The sequence below is a fragment of the Parasteatoda tepidariorum genome, chromosome X1, assembly GCF_043381705.1.
Source record: "Parasteatoda tepidariorum isolate YZ-2023 chromosome X1, CAS_Ptep_4.0, whole genome shotgun sequence".
NCBI classification, from domain to species: domain Eukaryota; kingdom Metazoa; phylum Arthropoda; class Arachnida; order Araneae; family Theridiidae; genus Parasteatoda; species Parasteatoda tepidariorum.
Genome location: NC_092214.1, coordinates 45,182,906 through 45,202,295, shown reverse-complemented (window position 1 = coordinate 45,202,295; position 19,390 = coordinate 45,182,906). Strand labels below are relative to the sequence as shown.

The following is a 19,390-nucleotide window of genomic DNA, read 5'->3' as shown; positions in this document are numbered from 1 at the left end:
AAATGAGAGATATCAGAATCTAAAAAAAGATAAAAGTTTCTCGAAAAGAGTAGACGGCAATACCAAATAATAAAAAGCAGCCATTAAATTTTATTTTTAATTGAACTAACTTTGATCTTTATGGAAGGAGAAAATCAGAATTTATGATGTTGAATAATATCAGAGAGAAAATCATTGTACACTTTATTTCAATTCGAGCATTTTGTTTGATTCTAAAATGCAATTCAAGACCAACTTATGAATATTTATAGTTAATTTTATCCTTTTATTTGTCACAATTAGGGTTGGCAAGGACAGAATGGATTAATCCACGGTTTAAACCGTCCTGTCCAAAACCCCATTGTCCAAAACCCTTTTACTCAAATTATGTCACAATTTTATCTGAACAATATTTAAAAGGTAGAATAAACATAGAACTAATAACCTATTGATAATTAAATCTACTAGAGAATATTTGTTTTTAAAAATATAATGTTTTATTAATATTGTTTGACTCTTCAATTTAAACAATAAACAATGGAAGATTAATCAGTAATCAAGTTCAATTGGTCCTCTCCTTCAATAGCACATAACTGAAGTTTGACCTTGCCATACAGGTTAAGCTATTAGGGACTAAGTGCTTGGTTACTCATAAACAGGTTTATTTATCTATAAGTACTATTCAAGAATACTTTTATTTCATTCATGTTCGATTCTTTTAGCATAGTGGTGATACATCACCAGTGTTAGTAACTGAAACTGATGTTATGCCCTTCAAAACTGTTAATACATTTTTCAGTTATTTTGTGCTTCCAATTAAAACTTATATATTCATATTTAAAAACAATTTCTTTTTAAATAGATGTCTTTTTTATCATCCTGTGAAGCAGAAATTATAAAATTTTTTTAAAAAAATATTGTAAAAAATAAAAGGTTAATTTTTAAACAAATTTAGTATTTTTTTAAAAAATCATTATTATTTAATATTGCATTATTTATCCTTATGCAGAAACATTATTTATCAGTGTTAAAAGCATATTTATATTTAAAGGGTTAGGTATTGACTTTTGTTCTTTATTGACTTTTGTTCTGAGCTTCAAAAATTATAAACCTTTTCCTATTATATTATATTATTTTCCTTTAATAAGTTAAAGTAAATTGCATAAAAAATATCAAATATTTATCAATACATGTAATTATAATGTGTACAATGGTTACACCTATAGAATTTTTACCGTTTACCAAAGTTCAAGGTTTTGAACACTTTAAGACAGTTTTATCCAGTTTAAGACCAAAACCAGTTTAGGATGTCCAAAACCCCAACCCTGGTCACAATGATTGTTATGGTAATGACATACTCCTAAAAAATTTCATGTAAAACGCTGATAAAGCTCAAAATATTTATTTTCTACTTATTTTAATTATATTGAAATGATTTTAAATCACCAACTATCTGATAATTTGTAATGCTCTTATTTCATCACTAACACCTGCAGGCCATTTTTTTTATTCTGTAAGACTTTTATTGTAATTAGATACATCCAAATTTTTTTTTTTTTAAAAAAAAGTCTGAATAGAAAAAAAGAATACTAAAAACTATTGACACACTCCATCCCTACCTACCCAAAAAAGAAATTTGATTAATCAGAATGTATCATTTGCCAGAACATTTCTGTTTGTTCCAATCAGAATTGAGTCTCATGTAAAATTTATTTTCTTTCAAATCAATAAAATGGTATTTCCATTAATTTAGAACAGAATAGAAATAAGTTTTCAAAAATTTTATATGCATCAATTTGGTATTTAAAGAAGAGTTTTATTATGGAAATCCAAGTATTATGTAGTATTGGATTAACTTTGAAAGATTTTAAATGCAGTTTAAACTGACAGAAGATTTTGGAACTTTCTTTTGAGAACATAGAACTTATTTCATTAAGGAGCAATTTAAATTTTAAGAAAAGTTCAACTATATGCCTCATACATAAGAAGCATATCTGGAAGATGTATTGGTTCAGAAAATTCAGTTTCGTTTGTTTTTCTGTTAAGAATTTTATTCCAAGATTGTCTAAGCGTCGACGTTTTTACTAAATTCCAGGCACCCGCTGTCCTCAAGCAGTCTTCTCTTAAACCAATCCCTTTGATTGAATCTCAAAAACCCCCCTCATTTTGTTCATCTGATAATAAAATCTTCCTTAAAAATTGTTTTCCATAAAGACGTTGTAAGGTTTCAAAGACGTCAACGGTAAAATTGCCCATGTGCAATGGCACGCTGCTGACCATCAGAGACAAGCTAAGGAGCTAAATCGTGACTATCCTAGTGTACGTTGTTTTACCTTACTTTGTATCCTAGTGTACGTTGAAAGGAGCTTTTAAAACTTTATAGAAACAGTTTAAGAAAGATCATTGGTCTTCTTACTGGACACTGCATCCTAAGGAGTAGGAGACACCTATACATAATGGGAATAGAATCCAATTCTTTTTGTCGAGGTTGTCATCTTGAAGAAGAGACATCACGACGCATACTCTGTGATTGTGAGGTCTATTCTGCTCAAAGATTTGAGCATTTGCGTCAATGTCTGGGAACTGCAAGATGTTCCTGTAAGGTGTTTGCTGAATTTTATTTCAGCTATAGGGCTTTCACGCTAATCATGATTTAGGGTTTGGGTACAATAGACCACTGGTTGATATGCCCTGCTCTGTGGAGCTGCCCAACCTCTAAATCTAAGGTTTCAATGACATTTTAACCCATCGGCTGAATCAAAGGTGTCACATTAGGTGGCAGGAAAACAACATGAAACATTCCATTTTCCCAATCTAAGAGATCAGGATTTGGATGCGAAGGAGCATTGTCCAAGAGGAGTAACATTTTTCCTGTTTTTCCCACGTTCTTTTGATGTTTCTTCACATTTGGAATGAAAGTCTTATTGTATCACTCAATAAAAACTTTGGTGTTCACAAATACTTTGTTTTAAAGTGCATAAATGGCAGGCAGTGTTTTAACAATTTTGAAAGGTCTTGGACTTTTTGGATTTTCTAATAATCATTGAAGACATTTGACAATTTCCAGCTGCATTTGCACATGCGCTAATTGTGGCTCTTTCTTTAATTATCTTGTTCCCGGAAACACGTTTCTCATCTCCTGAAGCCACTTTCTTCTGCATTAAAAATAAAATCTTCATATCCTTTAGTTTCAATAATACTTTCTAATTCCTACACAAAATTTGAAGCTGCTTCATTAGATGTGGAAAGTTTATCGCCATGAATTTCTAACCTGCGTATTCCATGTCGATGTTTAAAGTTCCTTAACCATCCTGAACTAGCCTAAAAAGTACCTACCTTTTCCACAAAATTTCTCATGAAAAAATAAAGCCTATTCGCATAATAAGTGGCTAGATATTGGTTGGCCGAATGATCTTCTTTGCAGAAACCACAAATAAAGTGCTTTGTCCACTTCATTGGTGCTTGACTTTTTTTTATGCATTTTCTATTCGAATTTCCATTGTTTTTGTCCATTACTGAAACATAACTGATTCATTTTTTTTCCAATTCCGATACTGTTGATTTTCCTTCGCCATATTCTGACGTTAATTTACTTCCACTTTCTCCATTTCTTAATCTTTTTAAAATTTTGATTTTATCACTTAAGAAAAGAACGATCCTCTTACATTTGCACATCTTTCCAGATTCTTATAAAAAGCCCTTTACTCTGGTAACTCTACTTTTCAACTGATTGTAATCTTGACAACAGAAAACCTGTTGTCCAGTTGGAAGTGACGGCATAAGAACGTGGTCATTCCACTAGTCATTTTCTAGTTTACATTACATCCTCGAAAAGTAAACAGCTGTGAGAAGTGCACTGCATTCACTAATCATTAACCATAAGTGACAACTAACCATCCCCCAAAGAACTTCAGCACTTATCTATTCATAAACTCCTTCTGCATTCCAATCATTGTAGACTGTCAAAATGAAGCTCCCATTATTGGAAGATGATTTTCAATTGAAGAGGGCTAAAGGAGTATGTAGGTTAAACTGTATAACAATACATGTATGTATGGCTACTATAAGAAAACTGCTAAAAAAGGTTGTAAATTAAATATGGTCTTCAGATGTAGTAGATTTTGTTTATTCTTCTAAATTTAGAAAAATTATCGATAAGTTAAATATTAAATATTTTAGCTATAACACTGGTCTGGATATTAAGTATACATAATAAATTTTATTAAAGCATTCATTGAATAATGTAGGAAAAAAAATCCAATTTAAATCAAAAAATCTAACTTCAATAAAAAGGAAAAAAAAAAAAATTCAAAATCACAATCTTTGCCAAGCATGGATATTATTGAAACTGTTGAAAAATCAGTATTAATAAATAAATTATAATTAAGTTATTTTCTCAATTTATGAATTCCAAAACCAAATTAAGTTAGCTAAGTTAATTAAAAGCAGGGTTGGCAGGTTTTTGACATGTGACAGTTTTTGACGGTTTAAACCGTCACGTCAAAAACCTATATTCATATGTGAAATTTAATTAATACATAAAATTTATATATTTTTTATAAAGGATAGTGTTTCTAAATATGTTCTAGAAAAAATAAATTTTAAATTTGGAAGAAACATTTATATTTTGAATAGTAATGAACTAGACTATTGAATTTTGAATTAAATTTCTACTTCCATCATTTTCATTTTGATTATGTAGTCTGATGCCTGTTCTAATTTTTAAAATTACATATTTAATTAGGATAATTAATAAATTTCCATAATAATTTGTTTAAATATTTCATGGATCAGTGACTGTAATGTTCTTCTGTTTAGTTTGACTTTTGTGATTGGTTGTTAGTTTTTCAGAAAAATCAGTAATTCTGAATTTTAAATCTTCAATTTTTTTAAATTCATAGTTAACATAAGACAATACAAATTTAAGTGCTTTCTGTTAAATACACAGAGTAGTTAGTGTCGATTTACAGTATATTCAGCCTATTCATTTACTATGCTGAAAATTTAGTTTATCCAAATACTTGTGAATTTCATTTTGCTGAATACTATATAGTTTTGTTGAATATCTAAATATTCAGCTGTTGAATAATTACTTCTTGCTTTCAAGATATGCATTATTTGTATTCTTAATACAAGTGGAGAAAAAAAAATTAAGAGATAAAAATTGTTTTAAAATGATAAGTGTAATAATTATAAATAAATATAATAAACAATATGAATTATATTTATCATTATTCACAAATATAACTACTTTTAAATTCAAATTAACATACTGGATAATAAAGATATTCGGTATAACATTAAAAAAAATTTTTTATACACTTGTATCTTATATCAAGTTTGTATTTATACAACATAACTTGTAAGTTCCTTATAAATATTAGTTATATGTTCCTTATATGTCAAAAATGCATAGTAATAAACTTTTAATTTTCTTAAGTATCAAAAAAAAAATTTTTTTTTTCAAAATATAAATATTTAAAAAAAATTTGTGCAAAATTTTTCTGCACATGCATTTGAATATAAATTTCTGAGATTTTAAATCTGTTATTTTACCTTAATTTTAATTAAAAAATATTTTAAAACCTGCTGATTACCTATAGTATAATTAAGTTAGTAAATATTTAATCAATGTTGTTGGTAGTTTTGAAGTTTATATATTTTCTTGGCAAACTTCAGTTTTTGACATTTTTGATGGGTTTTTGACAGTTTAAACCAGTATTATACTCTTGTCATGACAAAAACCACTTTTTGACATCAAAAACCCAACCCTGATTAAAAGGTATGCAATCTAGTTTAATGTATCATTTATAACAGTAACCTAGTTTATGAACATTTTTTATACAATTTCTTTGCCAATTTGATTATAATGCGTGTGGGAGGGTGTGCAGCTGAGATATTGATATAGCTATATTCATTTAATAGTTTGGAAAATTTTAAATATTTTGTACACATTTATCTGCTAAAGCCTACTGCTTCAATTATTATAATATGAAATGTAATACGTACGAAAGAAAGTACCCCTTACTTAGTAATAATATTACTACTTTTTATGGATTCAATGGAAATTTTAATTTAGTATTACGTTGAAATTCCCGGAAAATCCAGAATCAAACATTTCAACTACCAATTTCAAAACTCTAATAAATACTTAAGATTCATTTCATTTTATGTTTTGAGAATATTCTTCTTGTCCATCCTCTTTTGTTTCTGATATATCTTCAATACTGTAGTGTACCTCTTTTAAAAGTTCTGATTCTCCTCAAACATCATATACTGAAACATTATTGTCAACTATAAATACTTCCTCTTTAATATAAGTTTTTTGCTATTTTTTCTTGGATTCATTACATTTTTAAGCTCTTTTTACTCGTTCAGGTTCTTTATTTTTATCAATACCACTACTCTCTTATTCTTATCAATGCACGCACATTTCACATGCCTATTTAAGTTCAGGAAACTTATTTTCAAACAGATCTCTTAATTAGAGCTTCAAGAAATGGCTTATAAGATTATTCAAGAAAAGTCTTTAAGGACAGGAATTCGAAGAAGCATTTAAAACTCAAAAAATAATTATTTTTTTTAAAAATCTAAGGGAAAAAAATGAATTTTTGAATCTAAGAAAGAAAACAAGTGGTAATCAAAGTATTTCATAAAATCAATGTTTATCAAGAAATAAATGTATTGAACTTAAAGAGGTTTTTTTCTATTATCAACATAGCAAATGTGTAAGGAATTCATATTTTTTAGCAATATTGAAAATTTTTATCATAGAGTTTTGAATTTATATAGATTCATGGTTGGCAATTTCTTGATGGTATTGTCCTCAATACCCTTGGTCAAACTGTGTGACCAAACAGAGAAGCTCAAGTACCTAAACAATTGTTTACTCCTGGAGTAGAGAATGCCAATATTAATAATCTATTAAAATAATAAACAACCACAGCACTAATAACCCATATTCCATATGTTAATGGTTCACCTAATCTATCCATAATCTACAGCGAAAACATATCTCAACAGTTAAAAAATTAAAATTCTTGAATTTAATTAAAATTAAATTATAGACAGTATTAAAACATTATGGAATAGAATGTTTTATTTTTGATTCTTAAATTCTAAAATAAGTCGGTCAGCTGTATATCTATGTCTTCCTAAATTACATATTCAAAACTTTCAGAATGAAAGAATGATGGTACATGACGTAAAGGAAATAAGATCTGATGCTAAGTAGCAGAAATAATCTCCAATTGGCAAAAGGTAAGTTTTCTAAAATTGTCCAAAAAACCCTTTTACAGGTAAAATATTCCTTCAACAAAATAACAGATATCTGCCTGTCACTTTCAGAAGTTACCAATAGCCTTAATAAAAGAATTAAAATTTTAAAAAAAGCAATAAAAGATATTGATAACTACAAAAAGAAGTGCCTCCATGTTTTAGCATCCCTGATTCTTGAAACATCCAACCAAACTTAAAACACATATAATTAAGAATCAATACACATAATATATCTTTCAATTTATTTTAGCACTTTCAGATAAATTATATTTCAAAAGGACATGTTTACTACTAATCAGGGTTGGCAGGTTTTTGACATGTGACAGTTTTTGACAGTTTAAACCATGGTTTAAACCGTCACGTCAAAAACCTCACTGTCAAAAATGTCGAAAATGTCAAAAACCTATATTCATATGTGAAATTTAATTAATACATAAAATTTATATATTTTTTAAAGGATAGTGTTTCTAAATATGTTCTAGAAAAAATAAATTTAAAATTTTGAAGAAACTCCTATATTTTGAATAGTAACCAAAATCTTGTACTTTTGAAAACTCACATCTTTTGTAATATTATGTATTCATTTTCATGTGTTATTGAAAATCTGCAGTGATATTATTAAGAAATTTATTTATAACCAAATTTAGTGTATAGTATAGATTATACTAAAAATTAGACATTTTTAAAGATAAACATTAGCAGTTTTGTACATTAGACATCTTTTAAAGAAAAATCTTTTTAATATTCTTTTAAATCTTCTTAATAATCTTTTTAACATAAGACAATACAAATTTAAGTGCTTTCTGTTAAATACACAGAGTAGTTAGTGTCGATTTACAGTATATTCAGCCTATTCATTTACTATGCTGAAAATTTAGTTTATCCAAATACTTGTGAATTTCATTTTGCTGAATACGATATAGTTTTGTTGAATATCTAAATATTCAGCTGTTGAATAATTACTTCTTGCTTTCAAGATATGCATTATTTGTATTCTTAATACAAGTGGAGAAAAAAAAATTAAGAGATAAAAATTGTTTTAAAATGATAAGTGTAATAATTATAAATAAATATAATAAACAATATGAATTATATTTATCATTATTCATAAATATAACTACTTTTAAATTCAAATTAACATACTGGATAATAAAGATATTCGGTATAACATTAAAAAAAATTTTTTATACACTTGTATCTAGTTTGTATTTATACAACATAACTTGTAAGTTCCTTATAAATATTAGTTATATGTTCCTTATATGTCAAAAATGCATAGTAATAAACTTTTAATTTTCTTAAGTATCAAAAAAAAAAATTTTTTTTTTCAAAATATAAATATTTAAAAAAATTTTGTGCAAAATTTTTCTGCACATGCATTTGAATATAAATTTCTGAGATTTTAAATCTGTTATTTTACCTTAATTTTAATTAAAAAATATTTTAAAACCTGCTGATTACCTATAGTATAATTAAATTTCAATATAATGCATGGCAACTGTTGGTAGTTTTGAAGTTTATATATTTTTTTGGCAAACTTAAGTTTTTGACATTTTTGACGGGTTTTTGACGGTTTAAACCAGTATTATACCCTTGTCATGTCAAAAACCACTTTTTGACGTCAAAAACCCAACCCTGCTACTAATAGAAATCAGAAAGCATGCACAACACAATACTTATGCATAATAATTTACAAAAATCGTTGATATTTTTAAAAATTAATATAATAAAATTACATGGATGGTGTTTCCTACACTAGGGAACGCTGCAAGCTCGGTACCGCCTAAATTTCCGTGTTACTGTTTCCGTTGTATTTTAAAGCCATTTGGCATCATTGTGTTTTGAGAATCTTGCAAACAATGTATTTGATTACTTATTACTTGTGTTTACAATGCTAACAATACTGGTGTTTACAATGCTAAAAGTGTTAACACTAACGTAAGATGGTGCACAGCTTGCAACAAGAACAAACAGTAATAAACTTATGGAAAGAGGCCATATCAAGACTGCCAAAAAAGCGAGTTATTCAAAATCTAGCAACCATGTCACCTTTTTTAACAATATATCTCTAAAAAACTAAAACAAATTTTCACTTCAAACTCAGCAGAGAATTACATATTAACATTAATATCTTATGAAATATGGCAGACTGGGCTCAGAAAGTATCTAATTTATTTCTTTTATTGAAAACAAAATTATCCGTTTGAAAACATCGCCTATCAGAATAACATGTAGTAAGCAGCTGCAAACTTTTTAACCAAAACTAGAGTAAGTGCCGAGCTTGAGATTGTTTACATTTCTATTGAAAACACCATCCATTCTGAAAGTATAAAAATTCCTCATTTAGGCGTAGTTACGAGTAATAGCGACTGTAATTTCATATGTGTGCAACAAAAATAACTGGTTTGAAAATCAAGCAAATAAATTTGCTATATTTAATGAGGTAATTCGTAAAAAATATTTTGTAATAAGAGAGGGAAGAGTAATCTTACCGGCATTTGGAAAGTGTGGTTAAAAAATCTGAAATGGCTGTACATATAAGTTGAGTGCTAACCTGTTTGCAATTCTTTAAATAAAATAAGAAATGAGCTCACAATAGAAGCATACAAATTGTATTTATATATAAAAACAATAATAATTATATATTTTAGATCATGCCAATAAAAGTTTACATAAATAATAGTTGCCAGATTTAATGTAAATTGACAAAGTAAACATAGCGAAGCAGGATACTTCAATTATTTAATCTGAATCGTTCCTAATAATACACTTTTTTAACGGATAAAACACCGTCCTTATGGTAAGGAATTTCTATGGTGAAAAGTTCAGCTTTTAGCTTACCTAAATAGAAAGTTCCATGTATAGCATTTCATTCTTGAATTGGCAACGTTCAGGTTTACTACAACCGCTAGATTTGTTTTTCTAGATTCGTTTTCAGTTGTGTTCTGATAGTGTACTGTGTAGTTTGTCTCCATTGCGAGTTTCAGTTTCTACCCTTCAGGAAATGTAAATATTTATTTTTTAGAAATCTAATATGTTTAGCATGTACTATATGTATAGATGTTGTTCTATTCACTATTAATGTATGTAAAATTAATATGTCTAATCCATTCCAAATACCATGTGATATGTGATTGAAATAATAATAAATATTTATCGTTAAAGAGCCATCTATACGAGCTTTGGAAATGTGTTCCTGAAGAGCTCTGAGAGATCATCGTTGTGTGCGAGTGAGAGAACACCATGTGAGGAGATAATAAATTAGTGTTTTATTTATACAGTTCATTAAAGTGTTCTTATTTGTGAAGTGATTTCATACCAGCTGGCCCTACCATTTATATTAAATCAAACTAATCTTAAAAGACAAAACTTTGCTTATTTTATCGAAAAATGAACACTAGCTACGAATTATTATTACGAATTTTATTTGTTAGGAAATATATACTTAAATTCCTTGAGAAATTATCATACTGAAATCATCTGAACAGAAATAAAGCTGCCAGTTCTTAAATTGTGAATAATATTTGATGTCTTATTTTTTATTATTCTAACCTAAAAATTGTTTAGAATTGTACAGTGTGCAAAGTAAAGTGAACACCCTAAATAACTTTTGATGTAATGATCAGATTTCCTTGTACTAAGACTCAATCTTAATTATTTGAGTTGTCATAACCTTAACATCAAAGAATTGGACTCTTTTTTACTTTGAGTATTTTGACATACTTTGAGAACTTTTTAAGTCAATCTAATTATAAATCTGAAAATTCTTTTCCTATTTTGAATACTATGCAAATATTTACTGAATTATTAAAATTAAAACTTTTTCAATAGATGACGGAAGCGGCAATTAAGGTAGCTATTCGAGTCCGTCCTCCACTTCTTGGTGAAAGCATGAACGAAGATATAGACTTAAATCAGCAAGGTACAGCCATTGAGATTAGAAATGCGTCATTTTCTTTCGACATTGTTTTTCCTCCTGAGACTTCTAATGAAGATGTGTATAAAGGACTAGTGTCGGAGAAGATACAACATTTATTTGAGGGTATGTATTTTCACCTTAAATTATTTATTTTATATTTAATAAAACTTTAATTTCTTTTTTTACCACCATTTTATTTTGAAAAAAGTTCTAGTAACCAGGGATCAGTTAATACTTTTTTTTGCCCTCATCTTAGCTTAATCTTTACAGGGTTCCCACGGTCCTTAAAAGTCCTTAAAAACTGCTTAATTTTTATTTTGGAATATAAGGGCCCTTAAAAGTACTTAATTTAGATACAAGGTTTTTAAAAGTCCTTAATTTTTCCCCATAACTAGAGTTGATCGGAATAGTTTTTCAGTTCAATATTTTAAAACAAAATACCGTTCTTTTATCACCTAGAATTAAACCATGCATCATTTTAGAGAAACAGAAATGAATGTGCTTGGGGGGGGGGCTACAAGCAAAGAGAAGAAAGCATGTCCTTTTACTAATATATTGATTCTTTCATAATGCTATTTTAGGGGGGAGGGAGTGCAATTTTAAAGTACCTAAGTAGAAGACCTACACTGAACTTCAAAATTTACAGAATTCAAGAAATTCAGTTCTACTGGTCATCTGCTTATAGGAATTAAATAAAACCCTAAGAAAAAAAGTATTTTTTGAACTAGTATCCATAACGAAAACTATTTCCTAATATCAATTTAATTTGTATAATATTTTGATAAGTAATAAGTAACTGTAAATTTATTAAAAACAGTAACCTTTTTTTTTAATATTCATGATTGTATTAAAAATTAAACAGATCTGTCCGAAACAGAGTTTGAAAAATCCCTGCCCACCTATGTTTTTCATCAAAAACCTGGGTTTTATTGGGTTTTCATTGAAAACCTCAAGTTTTTTCCTGAATACTAAATGAGAATGCATGATTTGCTTCTAACAAGAAAGTTAAATATTTGTTAACTATTTATAATTTGTTTAGTTGCATTGTAAATTTTTTTTTTAAGTTTAGATTGTTATGCTATTATTTTTGTTTCTTAAGGATAAGGAGATTGTTACACAATATTTAAATCTACTCAATTAAAAGATCCTTAGATTTTAATAAAATCCCTATTCACAGGGATGAGATTTTTCCGCTTTTTAACGGATTTCCGCTTTTTTCACTTTTATCTCTTGAATTTCAGCTTTTTTATCAAAAATTCAGATTTTCTAAAAATTTCACTTTTTTTTATAAGTATTCCACTTTTTCAGAAAATTCACCAATTTTCAAAGAGAAACAGAATCCTTTCTCATTTTTACTTATTTTAGCTGTTTTCTTCCCTTTTACACGCAGCAGATAAGATTTTCCGAATTTTTTACCAGCCCTCCAGATAGATCCGATTTTCGTAGTTCAAACAACGCTGCTTATGACAAGCCTTTTAGAGGTCCCAAGCCTGGAATCTGCTAATATCTCGATTCTTATTCACAGGTTTTTAATATCAAACATAGCTTTTCATATTTGCGTGTTGCGCTTCTTATTTACGCAATTTGAATATTGTATGTTGCCATTCTTATTTACGAGATATACGAGATTTAAAAATTCGATATTTTGTTTTGTATTTACGCCTTCTTAAAAACCTATGTAGCAATTCGTATTCATGCAAGTTTAAAATTCCATGTCTTGATTTGCTCGTGCGGTTTATAATATCAAATATTGATTTTTCGTCTTTATACGTGATTTTAAAATAAGGCATTGGGATTCGCATTCACGCATTCTAAAAATTCTGCATCATAATTCTTATTTATGCGATCTAAAAATTACGCATCATGATTCGTATTTACGTGATCTGAAAATTATGAATCATGATTTCCAAAATCCATAATTGTTATTCATATTCACGCAATATTAAGATCAACTATCGCAATTCTTGTAAGAAGTAAATTTTTTTTAAATTAGTTACTATAAAGGTGACTGTTTTTCCAACGACGATTATTAGTATATGTAAGTGTTACAATATCAGAGAAACTGGAAGGGAATATATTCAAAACTTACATTCTGTGCTTGCAACAAAGAAAAAATAGGATTTGTCACAAGATGTTTGAAAATGGACTAACGACTAAATATAGCAAACAAAAGCAACCACTTGAAAAGGGATTTAATTATTTTATTTATTTTATTATTTTTTTTTTTGGAAAAAGAGTTATAACTCATCATCAAAATTTTATTTATAATTGCTGTTATTAGTGCTATAAAATGCAAAATTCTTATCAAATAAAAAGCAATTATCTAATCAGTTGCTGATTGTCGTGTAATTTTTAAAAACTAAAATAGCATTTTTTGTATGTTAAGGTTATAAATCTGAAAATTCTTTTCCTATTTTGAATACTATGCAAATATTTACTGAATTATTAAAATTAAAACTTTTTCAATAGATGACGGATATTTCTACTTCACTGTTATTGATATGTTTCAGAGGGCTCTTAGATTAGACTATAATATGAACAGGGGTCTGTCCAGGCCGAATTTACTACCGTTTAGCGGTACCTTCACAAATTCAACTTTTGGAAAAACGGTAGTTTCACAAATTCAATTTTAGGAAAATCGGTAGTTTCACAAAATAATTTTTCTTGAAACTTTATTTTTGTATCCCTTAAGAAACGATAAATCCATATTTGTACCATATTTTTGTGTTGATTTTTAAATATAATTTTTTATTTTTCACAAATTATGTCTAAATTTTCACAAAATAGGTACCTCTCAGAAAAACCTAGACAGACCCCTGATGAACATAATGATTCGGTCCATTGTTAAAGTTTTTTTTTCCAATATAATTTAAAAAGTAATATTACTGATATATTTGCTATAAATCACATAACAGTATTTGTTAAAAGAAATGAAATATTAATGTATATTCTCAGTAGTTTTAATATCCTAAACAGGTAGTTTTTCAAGTAATAATTGTCTCTTATGTGAACTGAGGAAAAATATAATTTCCAGCTTTATATTCAATTTTTGGTTGTTTTATAAATAGTTTATGTTTTTCACCAGATTGTTTAGTTATCATGTACAGTTAATTCCTAATAACAGGCTTGGTTGGAAATAATTTTGTGTAAAGCTCATCATAAAAATAAATACAACACATTTGTTGCTTAGTAATAATTTCAAAATTGTTAAGTTATATACCGTTTTCAATGTGTTTTTCATAAAATATTTCAATATTTTTTTACAAAACATTACCTGATAAGGTGATATTACTGGATTATTTTATAATGAAATTATACCACTTTCAGTTTTCAATTGTTAATTTGTGATAAAGATAAAATATCAAATCATAATAATAGTTAGAGAATATTACGAATGATAGTAGATGATAAAGAAATATTACTAGTAAAACTCTATAAATGATTAAAATATAAATAATTTATCAGTATTTGTTAATTAAGGGACCTTATTAATTTTCTGACCATAGAAATATGTTGATACCTTTGAAAAATTGTTTTAGACCCTTTAGTTTACATGTTTACTAATTAATAAAAAATTAATAATAAGAACTAATAAAAAACAAATTATAATTTGAAAATTATAAATATTCTCAAATCTAATTGTATTTTTATTCTATAAAAATTTTCATAAAAGCATTTATTGCAATGAATTTAAAAAATATACTGAGCAAAGCCTTATGAAAAAAATCTGGAATGATTTAAGGTGCTTAGATATTAGTATCGCCTGTTTTTACTCAAAATGCGACTTAATTTTACATGGGACAGTTAAGAAAACTATTCTCAAGCATGTGTCTAATTTAACTTTTTAGTATTAATTATTTTAATATATACCCTTATAAATGAAACATTTTATTAGTAGAAAATATGGAATTTTTTTGGCCTAACTGAATATTCAGCAAGATTGGCCCACAAATGAATATATGATGCAGGTCTAGTAGCGAAATATAAAAACTTGTTGCGATAAATTTTTTGCCAAATTTCTTTAGTTACACTTTTTTTAAATGTAATTATACATGAAAAAAGTTTAAAATTTTAATTTCTATGAAATCATTAAGAATTGAATATGGATTAGTTTCATAGATGACGTTAACCTTGAACGATCTGATATTTTTTTTTTTTTAAAAAACTAACCCGGGTTTGCAAAAATTACCTGGTACTTCTTTGGCTAGTCCTGTTGATGAATGCAATTATATCAGTGCTTACATTATAATAAAATTGTTTTTTTTTTTTATTTATTGATTTGTTTTAATAAATGTAAATAATTGGAACTGTCACTGGTAGTATATATATATTCGATGATTAACAATCATTCTATTTTTAAAGTCTTAAATTTTTTCACGAAAAGGTCCTTAAAAGTGCTTAATTTTTGCTTTGTTAAAAGAGTAGGAAGCCTGCTTTATTATCTTAGCATTCCTTTCGATTACGTGAATTGTCTTTAAAAGCATGATCTTAATGCAACATTTTTCCCGTGTAATGTCTTTTATTTAGAAAAAAAAATTCTGCATGCTATGTAACTTACACCATTGCTATTTAAAATGTTAAATTGCGATGTAAATAAAATAAAATTATCTTATCGTAATAAATCAGCCGTAAAACTGCATTATTTCATGTTTGTATTTATACTCGTTGCAAATGCTTTTAAAAAAAATTTTTAAAACAATATTTAATATTTTTTTTACTAACTTTTGTTAACTTTGACTTTAGTATTTGTCAAAATCTATTTCAGGTTTCAATGTTACCATTTTAGCATATGGCTCAACTGGATCTGGAAAAACATTTACCATGGGAACCGCATCTATTCCCCAAGATGAAGATTCTAAAGGATTAGTACCACGAGGCTTGCAGCAAATATTTGAACATACTCATTCTATTTCCCAAGATACAAGTGTTGTCATCAACGCATCTTTCTTTGAGGTAAACTTTAAAAAGTATTATTATTATTCTTCTAATTGGCACGACAGCCCAGGATGGGCCTTGGCCTTTTCAGCAAGCCTATGCCAAGACATTCTTCCCTCAGCCAAGATTCTCCAGTTTATTATCTTTAAAACTTGTAGATCCTTTTCAAGGTAGTCTAAAAATCTTAGGTTTGGTCGTCCTCTTTTTCTTGTACCTGTTGGCCTGGCACTGAAAACTTTTTTGGTTGTCCTGCTATCCTCCACTTTTATAATGTGGCCTGCCCATTTAATCCTTTGAATTTTGATAAATTTAATGACATCAGGTTCTTTATATGCTTCGTAAAGTTCCGTGTTTGATCTTCTAAACCAGGTACCGTTTTCACTTATTCCACCAAAAATGCTTCACAGTATTTTTCTCTCAAATCTAGCTATTATATTTTCATATCCATGGGTCATTGTCCAGTTCTCACATGTATATGTAAGCATTGATCGTATAAGACATTTATAGAGTAACACCTTTGTTTTTCTTTTTATTAGGCTTGGCTGAAGACCAAAAAATACTTATTGGCCATTGTGATTCTCGTGTGTATTTCTTGTGTAGTGTCGTTTTTGTTGTTAATCTTAGACCCCAAATAGATGAAGCTATCAATGGCTTCGAATTTGTATGCTCCAATTTCAAACTGTGTTTCTTCATAGCCAGCTTTTGTGCAAATCATATATTTAGTTTTATTTTCATTGATTCTTAATGCAGGGTTCCTACACTGTCAGGAAAACCTGCAAAAGTCAGGATATTTTAAATTAAGCTAAAAAGTCAGGATTTTTCTTACATATTCATAAAGTTAGGAAAATAAAAAAAGAAAACTATAGTTCATTCAAAGACTGACAGGCAAAAGTGAAGTTTCAACAAAAAATTCTGTAATTCAAAATATGTAATTTCCTCATAATAACATTCCTCTTTCCCTGGTAGAACCTGTCCTGATAGCAATTTTCCTCCTGCTTATCCAATGATAAGGAATTTTTGATATGGTTGCTAGGTTTATTGCTCTTTGTGTGAATAACTAGTTTACGAGCAGAGTATACTAGCATATCTGGTAGCAACATTTTTCCAAAAAAGTTCTGCCAAATCAGGTGGCTGGAAAATCTTCCTGGTGTGGAGCGAGCCATATTAATTTTTGACATCATTAAAAGGTACATAGAAGAAAAGAAAAATTCTCAGCCAGCCGGAATCTCAATAAAAAATTTCGAAGACTGTGTTAAGGATCCGATAATGCTACCAAAATTAGCATTCTTTAAGCTAATTTCTGAAGAATTTCAACCTTTTCTTTTAAATTTTCAGACCTCCAAATGTCTCAGTCCATGCTTATATTCCAGTATATTGGAACTAACACAAAATCTTTTGCGGCGTTGTGTACAAAAGTCGGTTATAGACAATGCTGCAACTGCAAGGAAAATAGCAAGTATTGGCTTAACAAGCAATGACAATCTATTAAGTGTTAATAATGTGAATATAGGTTTTGCAGCAAGTAAATATCTGAACATGACAAAAATTTGTGAGAAAGAAAAGGGATATTTCAAGTTAGAATGTCGAAAATTCCTTTTGACGACGGTCGAAAAAATACTGGAAAAAAGTCCATTGTTGTATAGTATGGCACGTGGCATTTCAATTCAAGAATTGATCATTCAATATTCATCCATTGCTCAGCTAAAGATGGATACCTGTCTGGAAATTCTCCATGTTAATAACTGGGTAGCTGAAACAACAGCAGAAAAAGCAAACAAGGAATTTTTACTGTTTTGTGATGCTGCCAAAAAAAAGAAGAGCAGAAGAGTTTCTTAGAGTTTAATCCACAGCAACAGAGATTAGATAATTTTTTTTCGAAATATTTACACGGAGTAAAAAAATTAAAAATTTGTGGGAGGTTATAAAAAAATTTCTTATCCTCTCTCATGGTACCGCAACAGTCGAAGGGGGTTTTTCAATCAATAAAAGCTTATTGGTTGAAAACGTCAATGAAGACTATTATTTCACAAAGGCGTGTGTATGATTATGTTTCATTTATAAATGGAATAAAAAAACATAGACATTAATGAAGAAATGCTAGATGCTGTAAAAGGATCTAGAACAAGATGGAGACATGCATTAGAAACCAAAAAAAAAGAAAAACAAAGAGAATAAAAAAGCTGAAATTTCTAGAAAACGAATAAAAGAAAAGATAGATTATTTGAAATTAAGAAAATCTAAATTGTCGAAAACTGCTGCAACAGAACTGGATGTTCTTGATTCAGAAATTGTCAAACAACAAAATATGTTGAGAAATATTATATAACATAGGAGCTCCTGAGCTTCTCCGGAAGCTTACAGTATTACAGAAATAAATTTAAAAATACTGAAAAAAAAAAAGATATTTTTGATTTTATTTTTCTCACAAGTTGCATAATTTTTCTATCTGAATTTTTATTTGTATATAATTAACTATCCTTGACTTTTTTCCCCTTTATATTTCAATATTATCTTTTAAAAGAAAAGTCAGTTTGAAGTGAATTGGTGATTTTTAAAAATTAATAACTTAATGTAACAAATGTTCTACAGTGTAACGTCCCATATCCGGACGTCCCTTTTCCGGAAGGGTCGATTTCCCGGACACTTTTTAACAATCAAAATCAACAAACATTTCTTCATCTTCCCCTCTAATTTAAAAAAAAAAAAAAAAACGAAGTCTTGACAGGTTTTTCCCTTTTCAGCTTCTAGAGATCTATGCATTGAACCCATAAATCAACAGAGAAGAGAACAGAAGATCTACTAAGACCATGACGCTCCTCCTCTGGAATGCAGAAAAGGGGGGAGGGGGAGATTTGTTTTCAAAAGAGCACAACTGAGTCCCCTCCCTCCCCCTTCTTTCCTATGCAGAGAAATTCTTTCCTAAAATATTCATTTCCTGGAACCTTTTTATTTGAGTGTCAGGGGAAGAAGAAATACTGTGAAAAAGGGTAAACACAGCAAATGTTAAAGTGGAGGGGGAATCCCCTTTAGTAACACAAGAAAAAATAAAGAGAACCCAATCAGCATGCCACGCCTTTTTTGCTTTCTTGATAGCCAATGATGGGAGAGAAAATAAGAATTTGTCACTACCCCGCCCTCAACTTGAATGACAAGTAAGGAGGGAAGGAATTTTTCTTCTCCACGTACCCGCCTTAATGAATGATGGGAATTTCCCCTTCTTGCTTGAATCGTTCTAGTTCAAAATGGCGGAGAGAGCAATTAATATTTTCATAACTGTGA

General features: G+C 28.5%; 2 protein-coding genes across 3 annotated transcripts in view; one reads left to right on the top strand and one right to left on the bottom strand.

The window, feature by feature from the left end:
* The window catches only part of LOC107457072 (ubiquitin-conjugating enzyme E2-24 kDa), a gene marked incomplete in the record, with an annotated part of 33,652 nt that extends 23,696 nt beyond the window's left edge, over positions 1-9,956 (bottom strand). Inside the window, 1 exon segment of the mRNA XM_071187493.1 lies at positions 9,750-9,956.
* Positions 9,957-10,040: 84 nt separating this feature from the next.
* Positions 10,041-19,390, top strand: part of LOC107457071 (kinesin-like protein klp-19) — a 43,824-nt gene continuing 34,474 nt past the window's right edge. For both annotated transcript variants that reach the window (XM_016075127.3, XM_016075129.3), the window contains exons 1-3: positions 10,041-10,263; positions 11,089-11,299; positions 15,942-16,129. In XM_016075127.3, coding sequence (XP_015930613.1) covers positions 11,089-11,299; positions 15,942-16,129 — 399 coding nt within the window. In that variant the 5' untranslated portion in view covers positions 10,041-10,263. The remainder of the gene's footprint in view (positions 10,264-11,088; positions 11,300-15,941; positions 16,130-19,390) is intronic.